This window comes from Eschrichtius robustus, chromosome 1, assembly GCF_028021215.1.
Source record: "Eschrichtius robustus isolate mEscRob2 chromosome 1, mEscRob2.pri, whole genome shotgun sequence".
NCBI classification, from domain to species: Eukaryota; Metazoa; Chordata; class Mammalia; order Artiodactyla; family Eschrichtiidae; genus Eschrichtius; species Eschrichtius robustus.
In genome coordinates this window covers 63,028,916-63,056,481 of record NC_090824.1, presented here as the reverse complement: position 1 = coordinate 63,056,481, position 27,566 = coordinate 63,028,916, and the positions used below count along the sequence as shown (strand labels likewise).

At 37.0% G+C, this 27,566-nt stretch overlaps 1 protein-coding gene and 1 pseudogene across 4 annotated transcripts in view; one reads left to right on the top strand and one right to left on the bottom strand.

Annotated features, from left to right (window-relative positions):
• Window positions 1-27,566, bottom strand: part of RALGAPA1 (Ral GTPase activating protein catalytic subunit alpha 1) — a 222,410-nt gene that overhangs the window by 172,661 nt on the left and 22,183 nt on the right. For all 4 annotated transcript variants that reach the window (XM_068546053.1, XM_068546079.1, XM_068546070.1 and 1 more), the window contains exon 2: window positions 191-301. In XM_068546053.1, the coding sequence (XP_068402154.1) occupies window positions 191-301 (111 nt within the window). The remainder of the gene's footprint in view (window positions 1-190; window positions 302-27,566) is intronic.
• On the top strand, window positions 17,052-18,096 carry LOC137763596 (lysine-rich nucleolar protein 1-like; annotated as a pseudogene).

Below are 27,566 nucleotides of genomic sequence, written 5' to 3'. Positions count from 1 at the left end.
TCTAAGCCTTTTCAAAATAATAAGGATATTACTACTAACTCATAGTGTGAGAGGGGTGTCTACAAGCTGTCTAACAAAAAGAAGTGAAATAATACTAAAATTCCAATGTCCAAGAGTATATTTTTAAGTGAATGTTTATGACAATTATTTGAAACATCAACATAAGCCAAGACTGATTTTAACATCTTACCTTTCTGTTTAAGACTAGCTTCAATAGTAACAAAATTCTCAAAAAACACATAATATATATGTGAAAAATGTTGGTCAAAAAACTGTTTTAGATCGATGGACTCTGCATTCTCTGAAAAATAAATGAAAACAGTTTTTAGTGATTACTATTTATATCACGTTCAGCAAATATTTATTGTGGCATGTTTCCTTCAAAAATGTCAAAGAACTGCTCTTAAAATTCTATTAAAATATTTAAGAGATGTGTTTATACATTTATATCCTTGTTCTCACAACTTTAGCTTTTAAAGATTTTAGTTTTAATTTTAAAAACTGGTCAAATCAGGTTATCATAATCTTTGTTTACTAAAAGAAAACAATGCCTCAGAAAGTTTTATCCAAAATCATTAAAAAAGAAGTTCTATTTTCAATTCACAGCTATGCTCTCCTAACTTTTCCCCAAGACAGTTAAAAATCAGTATTTCTAAGAGTAATAATACATGTCTAAAATACATTTACTTTAAATATCTAACAATAGGCTTTGCAAATAGGCACTTAAGTATGACAAAACTCAGGTAATACTCTTCTATAAGAACTGTCAGTATAGTCCAAGGCAGAGAAACTGAACATTTAACTGTATGCAGAGCAGAAAGTGTTGGGTACTAACACAAAATTACTTTCAAAACTCAATGAGGGGGACTTCCCTGGTGGCGTAGTGGTTAAGAATCCGCCTGCCAATGCAGGGGACACGGGTTCGAGCCCTGGTCCGGGAAGATCCCACATGCCGCGGAGCAACTAAGCCCGTGTACCACAACTACTGAGCCCGCGCTCTAGAGACCACGAGACACACGTGCCACAACTACTGAAGCCTGTGCTTTGCAACAGGAGAAGCCACCGCAATGAGGAGCACACGCACCACAACGAAGAGTAGCCCCCGCTCGCCGCAACTAGAGAAAGCCCGCGCGCAGCAACAAAAACCCAACACAGCGAAAAATAAAAAAATAAATTTATAAAAAAAAAAAAAAAAAACTCAATGAGGGGTAAAGGCGGGGAAAGAAGAAACGCCTGACAGAGAATGTATTATCTGAAAAGACCTCTAAGAACAGGAAGGACTTTGGACATAAAGTGGTGGGTTTGAATGAGAAAGACATTCTCGGCATAAACAAAGACATGAAGTGAGGAAAGCAGGATAGGATGCAGAAAAATAATTCATTTTGGCTAGCTTTGAGCATTTTGATAAAAATAAAATAGAAAAGGCATCCTTGATATGTCAAAAAATATCATAAGTGCAAACTAAGGAAATGGGATTTATTATTTAAAGCAAGATATCTACGTCGTAGGTGTATATGTACTTATGTATTTTATTGTTTGGTTTATTTTTGGGGGGTGAGAAAGTTGGGGAAAAGGGGAGGAATTAAGAACTTTTACTTTATATACTTCCTACTATTCAAATTCCTTTACAAAAAGCACGTCTCTTTTATAATAAACAAATTTGAAAAAGGCAACTGGAAAAACAAAGATTTTTTTGAACCTGGGAGTAAAATGAAGAATAAACTAATAACTGCTGATAAACTCAAGTTAAAGGTAAACATCAATTAATTTCTTGGAATGCTCTAAGGCTGAATGGAAGATTTCAGAATAAAGTTAAATAGTAACAACACACAGACAGCACTTTAAACTCTGGTGTATTATCTTACCCTATGAATATTCATAAATCTTTAATGACATCTCATCTATGGAATTTTCCAAGACTGTTTCCCTTTTGTTTTGCCCTCCCCAAGGAAGGAATGGATGCCCTCTCCTCTCTATTCCCTTGTGTTCTCTACATTTCTCTCATGGAAATAATTATGTCTCAAGTGTTTCCTTGTCTTTTTTCCAGGACTAGTCTATAGTTTCTTTAGGATAGAAAGTGTGTCTACCTTAGTATTTCCAAAACCTAAGCACAGGGCTGAGCACATATGTACTCAAATGTGTTTTATTATTAATCAAATAAATTATTTTAATGTTATTGTATTCATTTTGTAGCTTGGAAATTTTTTATCTTAATTTTATTTTTATTTAGACTGCATAACCTACTGACAGGCAAAATAGCACTGCTTCATCTTGACTGGAATTAGAACACCCAGATTCCATTCCTACCTGTAACACTATCTGTGTACATTTTCACAGAACTAGGGAAAAAAATAATAGTAACGGCTAACACAAACAATGTTTTCTATATGCCAGACACTCTTCTAAGTCCTTTATAGAAATTAATTCCTAAAGTCGTCAGAACAACACTATGAAATAAGTACTACTATTATCCCTAACTCTAAAGATGAGAAAACAGGTATAGAGAGTTTAAGTAATTCAGTTAGTAAGAAACAGAGTCATGGATTTAAACTCCACACAGCCTGGATTTAGTGCCCATGCTCTTAACCTCTATGTTATTCAGTTTCCAGTGTAATATTGATACATCTATAAGAAAAATAAGAAAAGAACACTAGTAGTTTATCTGTTATCTGCCTGTACGAAGATAAGAATAATTGTCATTGAATACTAGTTAAACATATTTTAGAGACTACCAAAATAAAACACATACACTGACATAAACAGGAAAAGTATTCTGTTTTCCCCACTGAGTAGTTTGAAGTAACAAAGAACTATGAAATGAGAATGAAATAGACTGCTATAATTACCACTAAATTTCCTGAAATTAATGTTTCAAACAAAACTAATGTCCCAGGGGAAAGAAGAAAATGAGAACAATAACAAAGCAAAACAAAAAAATCAAAACAAAACAAAAGCAAACATGAATCAACTCAAGATTTTGCAACATAAATTTAGGAGCCAAGATAGTCTCTCTCAATTTCCTTCCCGTACAGCATGTTACACAAAGCCTGGAAACTACATACTTGCTAATAAAAAATACTGCATCAAAATTAGGTCAATTTGTTTTTTACTCTGTATCTATTTGTAATGAACTAGTTAGCAAATAAAAACTCTTATAAAATATTTTTGTTCACCAATTCACAAAATTTACATAGTGGGGGAAAACGGGAAGAAACACAAAAAAGGTGGATACAAGAGAATAAGAAGGTTTCACTTATTTAAAAAGAAGTCTCTCTAAAAAACAGTAACACAGAAGAAAGGAAAATATAAAAGGAAGGAAATCCACAAAGAAAGAGATTATGGAAAAACTTCTACCCAATACCTTTCCCCAAAAAATGCCCCATAACCCATTATGTTTTCTCTTTTTGTGAATGCCTCCATTACTTTTAGTAAGCATGGCTCCTAATTATGTCACATTAGTTAGTACAATTGTCCCTCGATATCAGCAGGTGATGGTTCCAGGAACCCATCAGATGCCAAAATCCGAGGATGCTCAAGTCCCTTATATACAATGACATAGTATTTGTATATAACCTATGCACATCCTCCCACACACTCTAGATTACTTATAATACCGGACACAATGTAAATGCTATGTAAATAGTTGCCTGGGTGCAGCAAATTCAAGTTTTGCTTTCTGGAATTCTCCAGAATTTTTTTTCCTGAATATTTTTGATCCAAAGTAGGTTGAATCTGAGGATGTGGACCCACCCTTCCAAAATGGAGTGCCAACTGTATCATTCTCTTACAGATACTGGATGCTCTTTGGGAGCAGAAAGCATGCCTTAGCTTCTTTTATCTTTCAAATTTTTTCAAAATTTTAATCTGAGGAAGTGCTTTGCATAGTGCTAAACTGATGGTTGGCACTTAAAAAAAGTTTAAGCATTCAAAAACTTCCATTTTTAGAAATACTTCTGTTTGATTTGCAATGTTTGTGAATTAGTATTTCCTTAAAGAAATCAAATAAACATTTCAACCACAAATTAAGATTGAAGTTTCTGAGATTTTAAAAAAACTGATTCAGGCTTAGGAATGCTTTGAAGACCTTTGGGAATACTAACTTTAAGTAGCAAAATAGTTGTAGACTTCATTTAGTTTTCACAAATAAAATTTCAGTTGTCTCTAGGATCTTTTTATGAATAAGCTTCAAGAACCTAATTAATGTATTTACTTCCTACTATATCTTTTGAAGACATCTAAGCTCTATAACAAATCTATAATTAAAAATTACAAAATTCAGAAGGCCAGTTTACCTGACCTTAAATTTCAGATACCTGTACTAAATACTTCCCTAGAAAAGTTATCACATAACCCATGCTAGAAGACCAAAAATTCAACAAATTTTGTAATACCATCATTCTTCTTCCTCATCTATTAAAAAAAAAAAAGCCACCATTTAGAACTTTTCCTCAAATGATGGCATTATAATACACTAATCTGTGAAGTGTATCACAAGTAATCTGCTCCTAATAATAAAGTACTGAACAATGCAAATTATTGCCTTAAAATAATCAATAATAATGAGGACTGATCCAACAATACAGTGAGTAACACAAAAACCCCTCTAACTGCAGAGACACAGAAATGCTGGATAAAAATAAATAATACAAGCTCAAAAAAAATAAAAAGTAAGAGGAGAAGGAGTAGAAGTGAAGAAAAGAGAGTAAGTAGGAAAGGAGGAAGTGGGATGGAGGAAGAGGTGCCATGAGGGAGAGGAGGATGGTGAGAATGTGGAATAGAGAAAGGCAGGGAGGGGTTGAAGGGGAAATATGGAGGAAAGGAGATGGGAAGGAAGTAAGGATGAGGAGAAGGGAGAATGCGTAAGGGAAAAGAAACACAAAAATGTAGTATTAAAATATAAGCAGTATGGAGTCAAGCACAAATAAGGGGGGAAGCAGAAAAGTAGGAGGAAAACAGAAAAAAGGTGCAAGAGAGAAGAAGGGGGGGTAAAACCACACAAATAGGCTGGAAAATTATAAACAATACATTATCAAGTTCTAAGAAAAGAGGAGCGTATATGAGAAGGGAGAAGAAATTGAGAAAAGGGAGGAAGAGAAGGGAGGACAAAAGGAGGAAACAGAGAAATAGTAAGTTGGAAGACAGACTGATGCTATTACTCAGAATGTAGCACAGAAAAATAATAAGATGGAAACAGACTGCCTGAGAAGTTCCAAGAACAAAGATAAAATGTAAGCAATATTCAAAGAAATAAGGTCTGAGTACTATCTAAAATTGGTGAAATATGTAAATAAATCTTCAGACTGAAAAAGCATAGTGATTCCCAAGCAGGATGAACACAAATCCACACACAGTCACATCCTAACTCCACAAACAAAATGGAAATATTAAAACCAAGAAAAGTTACCTACATAGAAATATCAAAACTAACAACAGACTTCTCATCAGCCCAATAGAGGCAAGAAGACAATGCAATTTTATATTGAAAGAACTAAGGGAAAATAATCATCATCCTAAAATTCTAATTCAGCTAAACTACTGTTCAATAAGATGAACATGAAAATAAAGAAAAGGCATTTTCTAATATACTTAGAGTTTAACACTTAAAAACCCTCACTCAAAGAATTACAAAAGATAGATTTCTGAATGCATAGAAATAAAGTCACATGGGAGAGTGAGAAGCAAGAAGCAAAGATGAGCTAAGAAACTGGAAAATGTGCGGATAAATGTCAATGAGCACTGACTGTTAACAAAAGTACTAATGCAAAAGGTTACTAACAAGGAGGAAGTAAAATAATGGGCAATAATGTGAAAGATGAAAAAAATGCTGGAGAATTTTAAGATCTTATTTTATTTAAGAGGACAGTAGAAACAGTGATGAACTCTAGACTTCAATATTAGTATGCTACTGAAGTTTTTGAGTTACCAATTAGAGAATAACAACAATGCATAACTTCTAATCATTAGAAAGGAAAAAGAATATAGAAAAGCTTATCAATCTAACAGATATGAGTAAAGAAAAGCACCCCAAAAAAGTGAATGAGGTGACAGAAATAAATATAAATATACAAGTAATTACAAAAAAGTTAATGGATTAAATACCACAGTTAAGAGAGAGCTGTAATCATACTGGATTTAAAAACACACACAAAGTCAAGCTACAAAGTATTTACTAAGAAAAGTATTTTTAACCCAAATACTAACCAAAAATACCAACAGTAATCACGCAAGAGACAAAAAGTAAACATTAAGGCAAGAATTACTACAATTAAAGAGGTCAATGTATTTTGACAAAAGGCTCTATTTACCAGGAAGCTTTAATTTCAATTTTGCATGAAGAGTTACAAAAAGCAAAAGCTGACAGATTTCTAAGGAAAAGCAAACCCGTTTATAGTGTGGTAGCTTTTAACACATCTGTCTCATATTTAACAGAAGTAAGTAGTTACGTATACACAAGATTTGAACAACAAAAGGAGCACTTTACCTGTAACACTCAAAATTCAAGAGAGTATAAATCTTCTTCTCACATAAAAGTAAGGTATTTATAAAAACTGAATTACTGGGGACGTCCCTGGTGGTCCACTGGGTTAAGACTCTGTACTCCCAAAGCAGGGAGCCCGGGTTCAATCCCTGGTCAGGGAACTAGATCCTGCACGCCACAACTAATACCCTACGTGGCGCAACTAAAAAAGTCCGCATGCCACAACTAAAAAGAGCCCACATGCAGCAAGGAAGATCCCGCACGCGGAAACAAAGATCCTGAATGCTGCAACTCAGACCCGGCACAGCCAAATAAAAAAGTAAAAAAATAAATACATAAATATTAAAAACAAAAAAAGTTTAAAAACTGAACTACTAAGGACACAAACTAAATAGAAAAAGAACCAAGAATAACTTAGCACATACCATGCTCTCTGACCAAAATGAACTAAAATTAAGAATTAATAGGGGCTTCCCTGGTGGCGCAGTGGTTGAGAATCTGCCTGCCAATGCATGGGGACATGGCTTCGAGCCCTGGTCTGGGAAGATCCCACATGCCGCGGAGCAACTGGGCCCGTGAGCCACAACTACTGAGCCTGCGCGTCTGGAGCCTGTGCTCCGCAACAAGAGAGGCCGCGATAGTGAGAGGCCCGCACACTGCGATGAAGAGTGGCCCCCGCTTGCCGCAACTAGAGAAAGCCCTTGCACAGAAACGAAGATCCAACACAGCCAAAATTAATTAATTAATTAATTAATTTTTTTAAAAAAAGAATTAATAACTACGGACTTCCCTGGTGGCACAGTGGTTAAGAATCCGCCTGCCAGAGGAGGAGCTTCAAGATGGCGGAAGAGTAAAATGCGGAGATCACCTTCCTCCCCACAAATACATCAGAAATACATCTACATGTGGAACAGCTCCTACAGAACACCTACTGAACACTCGCAGAAGACCTCAGACTTCCCAAAAGGCAAGAAACTCCCCAACTACCTGGGTAGGGCAAAAGAAAAAGAAAAAAACAGAGACAAAAGAATAGGGACGGGACCTGCACCAGTGGGAGGGAGCTGTGAAGGAGGAAAGGTTTCCACACACTAGGAAGCCCCTTTGCGGGCAGAGACGGCGGGTGGCGGAGGGAGAAAGCTTCAGAGCCACGGAGGAGAGCGCAGCTACAGGGGTTCAGAGGGCAAAGCGGAGAGATTCCCGCACAGAGGATCCGGCCGACCAGCACTCAGCAGCCAGAGAGGCTTGTCTGCTCACCCGCCGGGGCGGGCGGGGGCTGGGAGCTGAGGCTCGGGCTTCGGTCGTATCCCAGGGAGAGGACTGGGGCTGGCTGCGTGAACACAGCCTGAAGGGGGCTAGTGCGCCACAGCTAGCTGGGTGGGAGTCCGGGAAAAAGTCTGGAGCTGCCGAAGAGGCAAGCCACTTTTTCTTGCCCCTTTGTTTCCTGGTGCGTGAGGAGGGGATTAAGAGCACAGCTTAAAGGAGGTCCAGGGACAGGCGCGAGCTGCGGCTATCAGCGCGGACCCCAGAGACAGGTATGAGACGCTAAGGTTGCTGCTGCAGCCACCAAGAAGACTGTGTGCCAGCACAGGTCACTATCGACACCTCCCCTGCAGGGAGCCTGTGGAGCCCACCACTGCCAGGGTCCCGTGATCCACAGACAACTTCCCCAGGAGAACGCACGGCACGCCTCACACTGGTGCAACGTCATGCTGGCCTCTGCCACCGCAGGCTCGCCCCGCATTCCGTACCCCTCCCTCCCCCCAGCCTGAGTGAGCCAAAGCCCCCGAATCAGCTGCTCCTTTAACTCCATTCTGTCTGAGTGAAGAACAGACGCCCTCAGGCGACCTACGTGCACAGGCGGGGCCAACTCCAAAGCTGAACCCCAGGAGCTGTGCGAACAAAGAAGAGAAAGGGAAATCTCTCCCAGCAGCCTCAGGAGCAGCGGATTAAATCTCCACAATCAACTTGATGTACCTGCATCTGTGGAATACCTGAATAGACAAGGAATCATCCCAAATTGAGGAGGTGGACTTTGGGAGCAACAATATATATATATTTTTTCCCCTTTTCTCTTTTTGTGACTGTGTGTGTGTATCCTTCTGTGTGTGATTTTGTCTGTATAGCGTTGCTTTTGCCATTTGTCCTAGGGTTCTGTCTGTCCATTGTTGGTTTGTTTTTTTTTTTTTAAGTATAGTTTCTAGTGCTTGTTATCACTGGTGGATTTGTTTTTTGGTTTGGTCACTCTCTTCTTTCTTTCCTTTTTTTAAAATTTTTATTACTTAAAAACAATTTTTTAAATAATTATTTCTTATTATTTTATTTTTTTTTCTTCTTCCTTCCTCCTCCCTCCCTCCCTCCCTCCCTCTCTCTCTCTCTCTCTCTCTCTCTCTCTCTCTCTCTCTTTCTTTCTTTCTTTCTTTCCTCCCTTTTATTCTAAGCCATGTGGATGAAAGGCTCTTGGTGCTCCAGCCAGGCGTCAGGGCTGTGCCTCTGAGGTGGGAGAGCCAACTTCAGGACATTGGTCCACAAGAGACCTCCCAGCTCCATGTAATATCAAACAGCGAAAATCTCCCAGAGATCTCCATCTCAACGCCAAGACACAGCTCCATTCAACGACTACCAAGGTACAGTGCTGGACACCCTATGCCAAACAACTAGCAAGACAGGAACACAACCCTACCCATTAGCAGAGAGGCTGCCTAAAATAATAATAAGGCCACAGACACTCCAAAACACACCACCAGAGGTGGACATGCCCACCAGAGAGAAAAGATCCAGCCTCATCCACCAGAACACAGGCACTAGTCCCCTCCACCAGGAAGCCTACAAAACTCACTGAACCAACCTTAGCCACTGGGGACAAACACCAAAAACAACAGGAACTACGAACCTGCAGCCTGTGAAAAGGAGACCCCAAACACAGTAAGTTAAGCAAAATGAGAAAACAGAGAAACACACAGCAGATGAAGGAGCAAGGTAAAAACCCACCAGACCTAACAGATGAAGAGGAAATAGGCAGTCTACCTGAAGAAGAATTCAGACTAATGATAGTCAACATGATCCAAAATCTTGGAAATAGAATGGAGAAAATACAAGAAACGTTTAACAGGGAACTAGAAGAACTAAAGAGCAAACAAACAATGGTGAACAACACAATAAATGAAAATAAAAATTCTCTAGATGGAATCAATAGCAGAAAAACTAAGGCAGAAGAATTGGTAAGTGACCTGGAAGATAAAATAGTCGAAATAACTACTACAGAGCAGAATAAAGAAGAAAGAATGAAAAGAATTGAGAACAGTCTCAGAGACCTCTGGGACAACATTAAACGCACCAACATTCGAATTATAGGGGTCCCAGAAGAAGAAGAGAAAAAGAAAGGGACTGAGAAAATATTTGAAGAGATTATAGTTGAAAACTTCCCTAATATGGGAAAGGAAATAGTTAATCAAGTCCAGGCAGCACAGAGTCCCACACAGGATAAATCCAAGGAGAAACACGCCAAGACACATATTAATCAAACTATCAAAAATTAAATACAAAGAAAAAATATTAAAAGAAGCAAGAGAAAAACAGCAAATAACATACAAGGGAATCCCCATAAGGTTAACAGCTGATCTTTCAGCAGGAACTCTGCAAGCCAGAAGGGAGTGGCAGGACATATTTAACGTGATGAAGGGGAAAAACCTACAACCAAGATTACTCTACCCAGCAAGGATCTCATGCAGATTTGATGGAGAAATTAAAACCTTTACAGCCGAACAAAAGCTAAGGGAATTCAGCACCACCAAACCAGCTTTACAACAAATGCTAAAGGAACTTCTTTAGGCAGGAAACACCAGAGAAGGAAAAGACCTACAATAACAAACCCAAAACAATTAAGAAAATGGTAATAGGAACATATATATCAATAATTACCTTAAATGTAAATGGATTAAACGCTCCAACCCAAAGACATAGACTGGCTAAATGGATATAAAAACAAGACCTGTATATATGCTGTCTACAAGAGACCCACTTCAGACCTAGGGACACATACAGACTGAAAGTGAGGGGATGGAAAAAAGATACTCCATGAAAATGGAAATCAAAAGAAAGGTGGAGTAGCAATTCTCGTATGAGACAAAATAGACCTTAAAACAAAGACTATTACAAGAGACAAAGAAGGACACGACATAATGATCAAGGGATCAATCCAAGAAGACAAAACAATTGTAAATATTTATGAACCCAACAAAGGAGCACCTCAATACATAAGGCAAATACTAACAGCCATAAAAGGGGAAATCGACCATAACACAATCATAGTAGGGAACTTTAACACCCCACTTTCACCAATGCACAGATCATCCAAAAAGAAAATAAATAAGGAAACACAAGCTTTAAATGATACATTAAACAAGATGGACTTAATGACTTAATTGATATTTATAGGACATTCCATCCAAAAACAACAGAAAACACTTTCCTCTCAAGTGCTCATGGAACATTCTCCAGGATAGATCGTATCTTGGGTCACAAATCAAGCCTTGGTAAATTTAAGAAAATTGAAATCGTATCAAGTATCTTTTCCGACCACAACGCTATGAGACTAGGTATCAATTACAGGAAAAAATCTGTAAAAAATACAAACACATGGAGACTAAACAATACACTACTTAATAACCAAGAGATCACTGAAGAAATCAAAGAGGAAATCAAAAAATACCTAGTCAAATGACAATGAAAACATGACGACCCAAAACCTATGGGATGCAGCAAGAGCAGTTCTAAGAGGGAAGTTTATAGCAGTACAATCCTACCTCAAGAAACAAGAAACATCTCAAATAAACAACCTAACATTACACCTAAAGCAATTAGAGAAAGAAGACCAAAAAAACCCCAAAGTTAGCAGAATGAAAGAAATCATAAAGATCAGATCAGAAATAAATGAAAAAGGAATGAAGGAAACGATAGCAAAGATCAATAACACTAAAAGCTGGTTCTTTGAGAAGATAAACAAAATTGATAAACCATTAGCTATACTCATCAAGAAATAAAGGGAGAAGACTCAAATCAATAGAATTAGAAATGAAAAAGGAGAAGTAACAACTGACACTGCAGAAATACAAAGGATAATAAGAGATTACTACAAGCAACTATATGCCAATAAAATGGACAACCTGGAAGAAAGCAAACTCTTAGAAATGCACAACCTTCCGAGACTGAACCAGGAAGAAACAGAAAATATGAACAGACCAATCACAAGCACTGAAATTGAAACTGTGATTTAAAATCTTCCAACAAACAAAAGCCCAGGACCAGATGGCTTCACAAGAGAATTCCATCAAACATTTAGAGAAGAGCTAACACCTATCCTTCTCAAACTCTTCCAAAATATAGTAGAGGGAGGAAATCTCCCAAACTCATTCTACGACACCACTATCACCCTGATACCAAAACCAGACAAAGATGTCACAAAAAAAGAAAACTACAGACCAGTATCACTGATGAACATAGATGCAAAAATCCTCAACAAAATACTAGCAAACAGAATCCAACAGCACATTAAAAGGATCATACACCATGATCAAGTGGGGTTTATCCCAGGAATGCAAGGATTCTTCAATATACACAAATCAATCAATGTGATATACCATATTAACAAGCTGAAGGATAAAAACCATACGATCATCTCAATAGATGCAGGAAAAGCTTTTGACAAAATTCAACACCCATTTATGATAAAAACCCTCCAGAAAGTAGACATAGAGGTAACTTACCTCAACATAATAAAGGCCATATATGACAAACCCACAGCCAACCTCATCCTCAATGGTGAAAAACTGAAACCATTTCCACTAAGATCAGGAACAAGACAGGGTTGCCCACTCTCACCACTATTATTCAACATAGTTTTGGAAGTTTTAGCCACAGCAATCAGAGAAGAAAAAGAAATAAAAGGAATCCAAATCGGAAAAGAAGAAGTAAAGCTGTCACTGCTTGCAGATGACATGATACTATACATAGAGAATCCTAAAGATGCTACCAGAAAACTACTAGAGCTAATCAATGAATTTGGTAAAGTAGCAGTATACAAAATTAATGCACAGAAATCTCTTGCATTCCTATACACTAATGATCAAAAATCTGAAAGAGAAATTAAGGAAACACTCCCATTTACCACTGCAACAGAAAGAATAAAATACATAGGAATAAACCTAGCTAAGGAGACAAAAGACCTGTATGCAGAAAACTATAAGACATTGATGAAAAAAATTAAAGATGATACAAACAGATGGAGAGATATACTGTGTTCTTGGATTGGAGGAATCAACATTTTGAAAATGACCATACTACCCAAAGCAGTCTACAGATTCAATGCAATCCCTATCAAACTACCAATGGCATTTTTCAAGAACTAGAACAAAAAATTTCACAATTTGCATGGAAACACAGAACACCCCGAATAGCCAAAGCAATCTTGAGAAAGAAAAATGGAGCTGGAGGAATCAGGCTCCCAGACTTCAGACTATACTACAAAGCTACAGTAAGCCAGACAGTATGGTATTGCCACAAAAACAGAAATATAGATCAATGGAACAGGATAGAAAGTCCAGAGATAAACCCATGCACATATGGTCACCTTATCTTTGATAAAGCAGGTGAGAATATACAATGGAGAAAAGAGAGCCTCTTCAATATGTGGTGCTGGGAAAACTGGACAGCTACATGTAAAAGAATGAAATTAGAACACTCCCTAACACCAGACACAAAAATAAACTCAAAATGAATTAAAGACCTAAATGTAAGGCCAGACACTATCAAAGTCTTAGAGGAAAACATAGGAAGAACACTCTTTGACATAAATCACAGCAAGATCCTTTTTGACCCACTCCTAGAGAAATGGAAATGAAAACAAAAATAAACAAATGGGACCTAATGAAACTTAAAAGCTTTTGCACAGCAAAGGAAGACATAAACAAGACGAAGAAACAACCCTCAGAATGGGAGAAAATACTTGCAAATGAAGCAAGTGACAAAGGATTAATCTCTAAAATATACAAGCAGCTCATGCAGCTCAATATCACAAAAAACAAATGACCCACTCCAAAAATGGGCAGAAGACCTAAACAGACATTTCTCCAAAGAAGATATACAGATTTCCAACAAACACATAAAAGGATGCTCAGCATCACTGATCAGTAGAGAAATGCAAATCAAAACTACAATGAGGTATCACCTCACACCACTCAGAACGGCCATCGTCCAAAAGTCTACAAACAATAAATTCTGGAAAAGGTGTGGAGAAAAGGGAACCCTCCTGCACTGTTGGTGGGAATGTAAATTGATACAACCGCTATGGAGAATAGTATGGAGGTTCCTTAAAAAACTAAAAATAGAACTACCATACGACCCAGCAACCCCACTAGTGGGCATATACCTTCAGAAAACCGTAATTCAAAAAGACTCATGTACCACAATATTCACGGCAGCACTATTTACAATAGTCAGAACATGAAAGCAACCTAAGTGTCCATGACAGATGAATGGATAAAGAAGATGTGGCACATGTATACAATGGAATATTAGCCATAAAAATAAACGAAATTGAGTTATTTGTAGTGAGGTGGATGGACCTAGAGTCTGTCATACAGAGTGGAGTAAGTCAGAAAGAGAAAAATAAATACCGTATGCTAACACATATATATGGAATCTAACAAAGAAAAAAAAATAGTTCTAAGAACTTCGGGGCAGGACAAGAATAAAGACACAGACATAGAGAATGGACTTGAGGACACGGGGAGGGGGAAGGGTAAGCTGTGAGGAAGTGAGAGGTTGGCATGGACATATATACACTAACAAATGTAAAACAGATAGCTAGTGGGAAGCATCCACATAGTACAAGGAGATCAGCTCGGTGCTTTGTGACCACCTAAAGGGGTGGGATAGGGACGGTGGGAGGGAGATGCAAGAGGCAGGGGATACAGGGATATATGTATACGTACAGCTGATTCCCTTTGTTATACGGCAGAAACTAACACACCATTGTAAAGCAATTATACTCCAATAAAGATGTTAAAAAAGAAAAAAGAAAAAGGTAGAGGAAACAGATGAAATTAATTTGAATGTATTATATTTAATCAATATATCAAAAATATTATTTCAATATATAATAAAAATTAAAATTATTAGTGACATAAAAAACCTATAAACATAAAGTAAAATAAAAATTATTCTCTTGCCTTCAAAGATTCGACATAGGCACGGAGGAAATGAGATACAGTGAAAAAGGGAATCTATAAAGATACAATGTCTGATTTAAGAGCAACGTCAATTCTGTTTTATCAAACATACTATAAGCATAGAGACATAAAGATAAGGCAAAGGCAAACAGTTATAATCACTTATGTTTACTTAATAGTTTACATTTGCATAGATAGCACTTTTACAGTTACACAAACATGATCTGACTCATTCTCCACGAATATATTTTTGAAATAGGTTTATTATCTCCACCTTCTGAGGAAATTAAGCCTGAGAGAAGTTAGGTAACAAGTCCAGGTCACACAAAGCTATTAAACAGTTCCAAATCAGCTTTTCTGAGCCCTCAATCAACACCACCATATTAGCTACACTTCAGGTGGTACACCAAAGCATAATATAACCTTGTGACCAATTTTAATGAAATTCATTCTGAAAGAACAGTATTTTTAAAGAATTATTTGAAAGCTACACAGTCCTGTAGAGGCTGAGATAGATATTCTGAAGTTTTAGGACAGATAGTGAAAATTTTTAGTTTGATACTTCATGACCTCTTACCTGAATTTTATTAGTAGCCTCCTACCTAATCTCACACCATTTGAAGCCCACTTTTTATCCATCCTCCACATACTGCTACCAGAATAATTTACCAAACCTGAGTCCAACTACCGGTATCACTCATCAGCTTAAAATACTTAAGGGGTTTCCCACTGTAAACAGGATAAGCCTGGGTTCCTTCATATGATATACAAGTCCTATTTTTCTTCCCTAACGTCCTAATATCTTGTCCACTACCCACTACACAGTAAGGAACTAAATAAATTATGATACATCCATACAAATGAATAGGCAGCCACTAAAAATATTCATAAAAGAACATTTTAATAAAACTGAAAAACATTAAGTATTTATAGTTTAAAAAGCAAGTTATAAGTAGGTAATATTAGTGAGTTAGTGGAATAAGGAACTCTGAAAATCTCTTCCTCCATTAAAAACAACTAAACAAAAGCAAAAACAGTAAAAATCAACCTTTTCGGAGACCTGGAAATTAATCAAAGGCTCGCAACAATCAAGCACATTTTTTCAAGAAAAATAGATGAATCTCAATAAGAACAGTTAGCTCTGTGGCATTTCAAACTTACTGTGTTCCCATTCCCCATCCTCATCTCCATAGCAGCATTAAAAACCAACAGCCCAGGATCACAGTGAGAAACAGCAGCCTATGGGTCACTGGAGGAGTCAGAACAGAACTGGAGTTCTTTCAAAGCTTCACTCTAAGAGAAATGTCAATATTTGACTTATCTAGCTGCTCCTTCGAAAATCCAGCTTGCAAAGCTTGTCTTTATTTGAGGTAACTCAGAACTCACACACTGCAACAGCTTTTCCCCTGGAGACATTTGTGGAAAACAATCAGTGGCAATTACTTAACACCACAGCTGCCTGAGGCAGCAACCACTGATGAGGCAAACAACTAACCAAAAAAAAACTTAAAAGGAAAAATATAGGGAATGTGCTATCCACAGGGAACTTTAAAGAGCTATGACATATTAAGGGGATTATAGAAAGCCATGTGCTGAGCTGCAAGCATACTAAGGAAAGTCTGGAAAAAGATTTAAACTTTCACCTCTGTCTGATCTTGAGGTTACACAAGAAAGATGTGAAGGCTAAAAAAGTATTGTAAACTGTTTCTTGAATACTGACAGTATGTCCCAATACACACAGAGAGCCTCTTGGCAAAGACTAGGAAACTTACTGACTCCAGGCTTGTAAGGAAGTATCCGTGCAGTCATTAGCTGACCACTAAGTTGAACGAGTAAAGAATGCAGTGGTCACACAGGAGAAAGAAAATACACTGCACAGAGTTAGTTCAGGAAAGTCATTAAAGAATCACACAGCAACAATAACAAAAGAAACAACAACAAACCCTGGGGGAGAGGGAGAAAGTGGTTTCCAGAGTTGCTGTATTATTTAAAATGTCAGTTTATCAACAAAATTACAAGACACACAAAGAAACAAGAAAGTATGCCCCTGCTGCGGAGCAACTAAGCCCGTGCACCACAACTGCTGAGCCTGCGCTCTACAGCCTGTGAGCCACAACTACTGAGCCCACATGCCACAACTACTGAAGCCACATACCTAGAGCCTGGGCTCCACAACAAAGAGAAGCCACTGCAACGAGAAGCCCATGCACCGCAACGAAGAGGAGCCCCCACTCATGGCAACTAGAGAAAGCCCGCGTGCAGCAATGAAGACCCAACGCAGACAAAAATAAATAAGTAAATATAAATAATTTTTTTTTTAAAAAAAGGAAAGTATGCCCCAGCTCTCATGTGGAGGCAGGGAAGTTTGGCCTTTGGGAATGATCACTAAGACTCACAAAGGAGACCTGGGCCTTGGGCTCCCAGAGAAAAAGAAGAAGAAGAAAAAGAAAGTAGTCAAAGAACCAGAGACTCAATACTAGGTTTTAAATAGTGACAATTATTTCACAGAGGTTTGTCCCACAAGAGCCACACCACCCTCGAAGAATGTGGTCCAAGAGCAGGCACCCAAAATGCCTCTAGTGAAGAAAAAGAACGGTCATAGCCCTGTCTGTGAGGAGCCCCTAGAACCTGAGGCCACGTTACATGCTGGACGGACTGAGCCGTCACCCAGCCCCAGGAAGCAGGCACTTGGTCCATGCAAGTCACTCAATGGGGAGAAGAGGAAGTCCATGTCCCCTGGCTTGAGGGTGAAGACCTCCCCAGACCCCAAGCAGGTCGAGGAGGTATCAGAGTTGGCAAGAAGCTCAAAAAACACAAGAAGGAGAAAAACGCCCAGGAAGCTACAGCCTTCTCAGCCAGGGACCCTTGGTTCTGAGAGGTCAGGGATGCTTTGCACACTTGCTCAGTTGGGAAAGATGGCATCTGGGAGCAGGCAGCCTCGGGACAGAAACAGAAGTAGGGGAGCCCCAGGGAACACAACGCAAAGATGAAGCAATGTGAAGATGAAGGAGAAAAAGAAAATCCACCAGGAGGGACATACCCCTCCTGGGGCACCCTGAGCTCTCCAGGTCCGGGGTGAGCAGCCCTAGGAAAGAAAGTAAAAAGAAGCCAGTCAAAGTTGAAGCTCCAGAATACATCCCAATAGGAGATGGCCCCAAGGTTCCTGTGAAGAAGAAAATGAAGTCCAAGAAAAAGGCAGAGCAGGCAGACACTGAGCAGCCAGCTCTAAAGTGGAAGAAGAGGCAGGAGAGCAGAGGAGGAGGAGAACCTTGGGACGAGGAGCCCAACACGGACTTGGAGGTGGTGTTGGAAAAGAAAGGCAACATGGACAAGGCACACATAGGCCAGGTGCGGCCTGGTCCTCATCCCTCCCGTGCATCTTCCCTCCCCTAGATGCACACTCGCCTCCTGCCAAGCCACAAGATCCTGGTCCCAGAGGCATTAGGGACTCCAAAGGCCACCAGGCCAGCCTCTGCCACACCTCCAGCGGCAGGGAGCCCATGGTCTCCAACACTTCATGCCACGACTTTGGCTGAGGGGCTTTCTGGTCCTTCAGCATCCCAGGCTGAGGCTGTCCTCCTAGTAACTGCTGCAGGGGGAGAAGAGGACACGTGCTCTGCCCGGCCCACGCGTGGCCACCTCCTCGCCTCCATTCAGGAGCATTTTTTTTTTGCCTTTCACAGCTTTATTTAAATATAATTGATATACAATAATCTGCACATATTTAAGGTGAACAATTTGATGAGTTTTGACATATGTATGCATCCAGGAAACCAGATAAACAATTAAGGTAATGAACATAGCCATGACTTGCAAAGTTACCTTGTGCCCCTTTGTAATCCATCCCTTCCTTCCCCATCCCCAGATAACCACTACTACTCTGTCACTATGAATTAGCTTGCATTTTCTAGAATTTGTATATAATTGGGACTATAGAGTATTTACTCTTTTTTAAACTGGCTTTTCACTTAGCATAATCATTTTGAGATTTATCTATATTGTTGCATGTATCAATAATTTGTTCCTTGTTATCAGCTGTCCAATATTTCTAGCATTGTTTTGATGTTAAAATCATTTTCATTTCTCAATTGAATTGCCTAGGCACCTTTGTATAAAATCAACTGACTGTGACCAAAACAAAACAAAAGTATGCCTGATGTACAGGAGAAAGATCAGTCAATAGAAACTGTCCCTGAGGAAGAACAAACATTAGATCTACTAGGCAAACACTATCATCTGTTTTAAATATGTTCCACAAAATAAAGGAAACCATGTCTAAAGAACTAAAGGAAAGTGTGAGAATGGTATCTCACCAAGGAGAGGATATCAATAATGAGGCAGAAATTATGTTTTAAATAAAAGAGTTTAAAAGTACAATACAAAATAAAAAGTTCACTAAAAGCTCAAGAGCACATCTGAACTGGCAAAATAAAAAATTAGCAAACTCAAAAGATATTAGGTTAGTTGAGATTATCCAGTCTCATGAACAGAATTTAAAAATAATGAAGAAAAATGAACAGAGCCTCAGAGACTTCTAAGTCACCATCAAATGCAGTAATACACATATAACAGGAGACCCAGGAGAGAAAAGAGAGAAAGAGACAGAAAAATTTCAAGAAATAATGGCTGAAAAATTTCCAAATTTCATGAAAAACATTTATGTGGACATTTAAGAAACTCAATAAGTTAGAAGTAGAATAAACTCAGAGACCCGTATCTAAGCATATCATAACAAAACTGTCAAAAGATAACAACAAAAAGAATCTTGAGAGCACCAAGAGACAAGCAACACATCAGTTAACAAGAAAGCCTCAATAAGAAAAATATCTGATTTGTCATCAGAAAACAGGAAGGCCAGAAATCACTGAGATGACATAGTCAAAGAGCTCAAAGAAAACACCTGGCAACCAGGAATTCTATACCCAGCAAAACTGTCCTCAAAAATTAAGGCAAAATTAAGGCATCCCCAGGTACATCAAAACTGAGAGAATTTGTTGCTAGCAGGTCTGTCCTATAAAAATTACTAAAGTGAGTCCATCAAGATGAAATGAAAGGATTCTAGATAGTAACTCAAATCCACTGTAAAAAATACTTTGACCTGTAAATGAAAAAACAACATACCAAATATATGGCATCCCACTAAAACAGTGCTTAGAGGTAAATTTATAGCTTTAATAAACACCTCGATGCAGATCTCAAAATCAATAACCTAATGTTCCACTTTAAAAAACTAGAAAACAAAAAGCAAAAGCTTGTGGAAGAAAGGAAATAATAAAGATTAGAATGGAGATAAGTAAAATAGAGAAAAAAAACAATACCAAGAAATCAATGAAAGCAAAATTAGTTCTTTGAAAAGATAACAACATTGACAAATCTTTGGCTAGACTATCCAATATAAAGAGAGATATGATTCAAATTACTAATCTGGAAAAGAGAACATTACTACCAATCTTACAGTAATAGAAAATATCTTAAGGGAATACTATGAGCATTTGTTGTTAGCAAGTTAGGTAACCTACATGGAATGGACAAATTCAAAGAAAAGACATAAAATGAACTACCAAAACTGACTCAAGAAGAAATAGAAAATCTGAATAGATCTATAAAAAGTAAAAAGACGGACTGAGTAATAAAGAAAACTGACCTCAAAGAAAAGTCCAGGCCCAAATGGCTTCATAGGTGAATTCTATCAACTCTTCCAAAGAATAGAGAAGAGAACACTTTCAAACTGTATCAATGAGGCCAATATTACCCTCATTCCAAAATCAGACAAAAACATTACAAGAAAAGAAAACTACAGACCCATATTCCCTATGAATAAAGACACAAAAATCCTCAACAGAATACTAGAAAACTGAATATGGCAATATATTAAAAGTTATACATCATGACCAAGTGGGATTTATGCCAGAATGCAAGCTCAGTTCAACATACAGAAATCACTCAATGCAATACACCATATTAATAAAAAGATCAAAACCTACGTGATAGTCTCAACAGACACAGAAAAAGTACTTGATGATAGCCAACATCCCTTAATGATAAAGAAACTCAAAAAGTTAGGAATAAAAAGTAATGTCCTCAATCTGATAAAGGGCATCTATGAAAAACCCACACCTAACTTCATACTGACTGGTAAAAGACCAAAAGTTCTACCCTTAAAAACATGAACAAGACAACGATGTCTGCTTTTGCCACTTTTATTCAACACTGTACAGGAAGTTCTAGCCAAAGAAATTAGACATGAAAATAAATAAAAATCATATATACTATAAAGTGAGAAGCATTACATCTCTATTCACAAATGGCGTGATTTTGTATATAAAAAATTCTAAGGAATACACACACACACAAATCTATAAAAGCTAATAAACAAGTTCAGCTAGGTTGAAGAATACAAGATGAATATACAAAATCAATTGCATTTTTACCCACCACCAATGAATAATTCAAAAGTGAAATTAAGGAAACAACTTCATTTACAAAGCACAAAAAGAATAAAATACTTGGGAATAAATCTAACAAACGAAATGTAAGATTTGTACACTGAAAACTATAAAACATCAGTGAAAGAGATTAAAGAAGATCTAAACTAACTGAAAGACATTCTATGTTCATGGATAGGAAGACACAATATTGTTAAGATAGCAATGTTCTCCCAAATATATCTAAAGATTAAATGCAACCTCTATCAAAATCCCAAGTGGCTCTTTTGCAGAAATTGAAAAGCTGATCCTAAAATTCACAGGAAAACACAGGGGACCCAGAATAATCAAAACAATCTTGAAAAAGAAGAACATCAAAAGGTACCAGCTTCCAGTTATAAAATAAATAAGTCATGGGGAATGTACAGCATGTGTGACTACAGTTAATACTGTATTGCATATCTGAGAAGTGCTAAGAATAGATCTTAAAAGTTGTCACCACAAGAAAAGAAAAATGTTGTAATTATGTATCTGGTGACAAACATCAACTATACAAATATCAAATTATGTTGTACACCTGAAACTAAGATGATGTTATGTACCAATAATACCATAATATTTCAACTGAAAAAAAGAGAAGAAAAAGAAGAACAAAGCTGGAGAATTGACACTTTCCAGTTTCTAAGCTTACTACAAATTACAGTGATCAAGATAGGGTGGTGCTGCTATAAGGATAAACATACAGATGAGTGGAATAAAGTTGAGAGTCCAGAAATAAACTCTTACACTGATGGTCAAATGATTTTAAACAAGGGTATTAAGACAACTCAACAGGGGAAAAACAGTTTTTTCAACAAATGGTGCTGTGACGACTGAATATCCATATGCAAAAGAATGAAGCAGGATTACTACCTCATACCATATACAAAAATTAACTCAAAATTGACCAAAGCCCTAAATGTAAAAGCTAAAACTATAAAACTCTTAGAAGAAAACATGATCTTGGACTAGTCAACTGTTTCTTAGATATGACACCAAATTCACAAGAAACAATAAAAAATAAACTGGACTTCATCAAAACTCAAAATTGTTTTACCTCAAAGGGCACTGTAAAAAAAATGAACAGACAATCTACAGAATAAGAGAAAATATTTGCAAATTGTATATCTGACAAAAGAAACAATAACCCAAATAAAAATAGGCAAAGGATTTGAACAGACATTTCTCCAAAGGAGGTATACAAATGGTTAATAAGCACACGAAAAGATACTCAACCTCATTAGCCATCAGGGAAATGCAAATCAAAATCAAAATGTGATACCACTACCCATCCACTATGATACCAGATACTATACCCAGAAAGACAGATAGTAACAAGCGTTGGGAAATTACAATACCTTCATACATTGCTGGTGGAATGTAAATTATGCAGCTACTTTGGAAATGGTTTGGCAATTCCTCAAAAAGGTAAATATGGAATTAACATATTACCCAGCAATTCAACTCCTAGAACAGTATATACCCAAGAATTGAAAACATATGACCACACAAATGTTCATATCATTATTCATAACAGTAAAAAAGTGGAAACAACCCAAATGGCAATCAACTGATGAAGAGATAAATAAAATATGGTATATCTATAGTTATTATTCAGCCATAAAAAGGAATGAAATACTGTTACATGCTAAAACATGGATGAACCTTGAAAACATTGTTAAGTGAAAGAAGCCAGACACAAAAACCACATATTTTGTGATTCCATTTATATGAAACATCTAGAGTGGTCAAATACATAGAGATAGAAGTAAATTAATGGTTGCCAGGGTTAGAGAGTAAGGGGAAATGGGGAGTGACTACTAATGGGTGTAGGTTTCTGTTTTACTGATCTGTCTCTTTTAGCTAGCCTAATATTCAACTCCTTGACATCCCAATTTGTGAGATCTGCCAGACCCTATCTGACTAACTAAATCTGAAAGCTAGAACTTCTTGGCTAGTCTGAAAAGAATTAATCTGAAAAGAAATAGAATTAATGGAAATCAGACTGAAAAAATATTTTTTTCCTAAATCTAGAAATTGCAAACTGTTATATCACCAATTACAGATGTTTACTTCAAGCAAATGTATTACCTTCACTTTTACAGGGCCAAAGATTAGCCAGTTCCTAGTATACAACTATTATATAAAATACTGTCTTCTTTGTTTGTTTTTTTAATTGAGTAGTCAGACAATAGGAGAGCAATCAAAATACAGTACTACTAATGTTCTGGATCCAGTTCTATACCTCCAAAATAGAAAATAGTTTCTCAATTCATATCCCTAAACTCAAAGGCATCCTTCTGAATACTGAAAATAGTTAAACATATGCATATTTTAAAATGAGTAAGGGAAAGTAAATACTATTACACTAGGAAAAGAAAATATACTTTAAAACAACAGAGGATAAAAGCAGAATGAGTTAGAATGGGAAAAGTTAATTTTAAACACTGTATAGACCATGCTTCTCAAATTATCTATAAAGGGACAGTTTTTTTAAATTTTTTTAATTCCAATTCAACATAAACCAAAGCTTTACAATAAATTACTAGAAAATAGTGAAAAGCACCTAAAATGGTCTATACTCTATTCAACGAGACAAGTCCCTAATCACACTATTGGATGTCACAGCATTATCAAATTGAGATGAGCTTCTCAACACCTCAATTTCTGCACTTAACATGTTACAGACCTGTAATAAACAGCCGGTAAACTAGCACCAGTCTGCAGGCTACATTTTGAGTAACAGTAGTACTGACTGGGAAGGAATGATGCAGAAGTTTTGATGTATAGGCTGAGTAGCCTTGACACTGGTACGGGAGGTGAGAAATCTGTTCCTGCAATGAATTCACCAATAAAACATGATTTCAAAAAGTAGAATGATAGTCAGAGAAGTGGCAGAATCTCTACTTCCTAAATTCTCGTTAAAACCTGGTTACCAAATCTCATAAATCATCTCCCCATATTATCTCCCACATACTCAATCCTTTCTATTCACCTTGCCATTAAATCATAATTTCTAGGGTGAGGCCTGATATCTTTATTTTTTAAAAGCTTGGAAGCCCACTGCCTTCAACATTCTTGCACTCATAGCTGTGCTCTTATCATTACCTTCCCCCAAACTGCTCTTCTTTTACTTCTATCTACTGAAATTCTAATCATCTTTCAAGGTACACCTCAAACGACCCAGCTTCATGAAGCTTTCTCCAAGGCCTCTCATTTATATATGATCCTCTGTCTTTAATACTCATAACATGTTTCATATTTGACATGATTCTCTTACTACACCATCAACTCCTTTATTCCTTTGCAGTTGCCCAAAACCTAGCAAAGCACTATATATAGTTAGCTATTCAAATGGTTGCTCAGATCTATTATTTTCAGATTTTTAAAGAAATAAATGGAAGCAAAGATGAATAATCATTTTTCTTAAAGACAATTTACAAGAAATGGCATGATTACAAGAAGCAGCTTACAGTAACAACCAACTTGCCTCTAGAAGGCCCTAAGGACAACTGATGGGAAAAAAAAAAAAAAAAAAAAGACTGGGAACCTTGAAGCTACCGATTTGAAAAAATTCAGACAATGACAACAAATTTTTGGTAACACAAATACACCTTTTACTAGCTAGGCTACTTTAGTCTGGGGTGGTGAAGCAAAGAATAATTTTGCTAAGTGATGTAATTTAAAGATTTCTTTATGTTTATGCAAAATAAAATACCAACAACGAATTTCATTTCCTTTCATTCGTTCAATTCTTTGCTTTCCCAAAATATAACTTTTAAATAAGTCACTCTCTAATTTACCCATTTTTAATAGGTTAAAGACTGAAAATAAAGTACAGAATCTAGACCATCATCAAGTTATTCAGAGGTTTGTACTCTATTTTTTAAAAACAAACTTTGCTTGACTTTGAATAGGTCATAATATCTGATTCAATTTTATCACCTTTAAGGTTCCAATTAAAATTTGAATGTTTTAAATTCTTCCATAAATTCTGTGCTTCAAATGCATTTTTTTCATGTAATCTTCCAATAATACCTGAGATGTTACTATTTTAATTTTACAGACAGGCAAAGTATCTATAAGGTGTTAAGTAAATAATATAGCTGAGATCAGAACACAGATATTATGACTTCCCCCACTATATCACCCTGCTTACGAGCCATTTAATACTCAACTTTCCGTGGGGATCAATTACTATCTGCCACACTGGTCTGTTGAAAAAATTAAAGTCAGGTAACACATGTAAAATGCTTGGTCCACAACCTGTCACATATAAATGTTCAAAAACATTAACTCTTATTTCCAATATATGACAGCTGCTTCTATAAAAATGTTTTTTCTTTAAAAACTTCCCAAAGATAATGAAGAGATGGAACCATTATTCATTAAGTAATTATGAGAATGCTAACAATTCCTGAGAATCATAATGTTCAACTAAAGGAACATACCTAAATTCTAAAATCAACCCCCAAATAATATTTTGATTAGTTCAAATTTTTCACTATTCTAAACAACACTGCAGTGATCCTACACATTCATCCACTTACTTCCTTAGAAAAAATACTAAGAGGGACTTCCCTGATGGCACAGTGGTTAAGAATCTGCCTGCCAATGCAAGGGACACGGGTTCGAGCCCTGGTCCAGCGAGATCCCACATGCCGCGGAGCAACTAAGCCCGTGCGCCACAACTACTGAACCTGCACTCCAGAGCCCGCAAGCCACAACTACTGAGCCCAAGTGCCACAACTACTGAAGCCCGCACACCTAGAGCCCATGCTCTGCGACAAGAGAAGCCACTGCAGTGAGAAACCCGTGCACTGCAACGAAGAGTAGCCCCCGCTCACCACAACTCGAGAAAGCCCGCGCAAAGCAATGAAGACCCAACACAGCCAAAAATAAAATAAATAAATGTATAAAAAAAAAAAAAGAAAAAATACTAAGACATGGAAGTGCTGGTTTCAAAGCATATACATATGTACATTTAAAATTTTGACAGTTAACAAACTGCCCTCTAATTTAGATTCAGCCAGTAATGTATGAGAGAATCTCTTTCCATATTTCATATATTTTTAACAGTCCATAAATTAAGGAAATCAACGTCTTTAAACGTTGCAAGTGTTTCTTAGTCTGCTGTTCATCTTTTATCTCTGTTAATGATGGGTTTTACTATTAGAAATTTAAAATGTTTTATAAAAGCAAATTTACCAATCATTTTCATGACAATTTCTAACTTTGGTGTGAGTTTTAAGAGTTGTCTTCCTTATCCCAATATTTCAAATATATTTGCTTAATTTGCCTTCCATTTTATACTGAAGAATCAAAATAATGTGGAACATATTCTGTTATAAGATATAAAGTAGTGATCTATAAATGTTTTTATCCAAATGAATTCTTTCCTCCTAATCTTTATCTAAACCACCATTTAATGAAGTGGTCACATGTGCTCCTTCTGCAGCAAACAGAAGTCATCCCTTTTAAATTTAACATCCTTTTTAAATGTACCTATTCTTTTTTTGGTTTTTGTTTCTGTTTTTTTTTTTTTTTTGCGCCGCACTGCACAGCATGCGGGATCCTAGTTCCCCGACCAGGGATCGAACCTGCGTTCCCCTGCATTGGAAGCACAGAGTCTTAACCACTGGCCCACCAGGGAAGTCCCTAAATGTACCTATTCTTGACCATAAAAAAGATGTGCAAATCTTTCTTAGAGAAAAATATAAATTTTTTTATTTACAACCTTTAAGGAAAGCCTAATAAAATAAATGGAGACGCCTTGGGATAGGAAGAATACAGCTGACCCTTGAACAAGACAGGTTTGAACTGCACGAATCCACTTATACATGAATTTTTTTCAATAGTAAATACTACAGCACTACACAATCCACAGTTGGTTGTATCTGTGGATGCAGAAGCAGGGATATGGAAGGCCAACTATAAGTTACATGCTGATTTTCAACTGTGTGGAGGGTTGGTGCCCCTAACACCCATGCCATTCTAAGGTCAACTGTAGACATACTACAGATGTCAATCTCCTTTAAATTAAACCTATGGATTCAAGGCAATACAATTTTAAAAATCCTAACAATATTATTCACAGAATTTAACAAGCTGATTCTCAAATTCATATGGAAAAGCAAAAGGCCAAAACACTAACAGATTTATATTAGCCTCCTGTGGCTGCTGTGACACATTAGAGCCACAAACTCAGTATTCGGTTCCATCTCCACATCTCCTTCTCCTCTGTGTCTGTCTACAAGTCAGTTTATTCTGTTAGATTGGGGGGGAGTGGGTGGTATACACTTCAAAGATGACATGTTGTTGTGCTCACCAGACAAAAGTTTTTAAAAAATTAGATTTTATATAAGGGTCATGAAGATTTCTTTCAGTAATAGTGAAGAT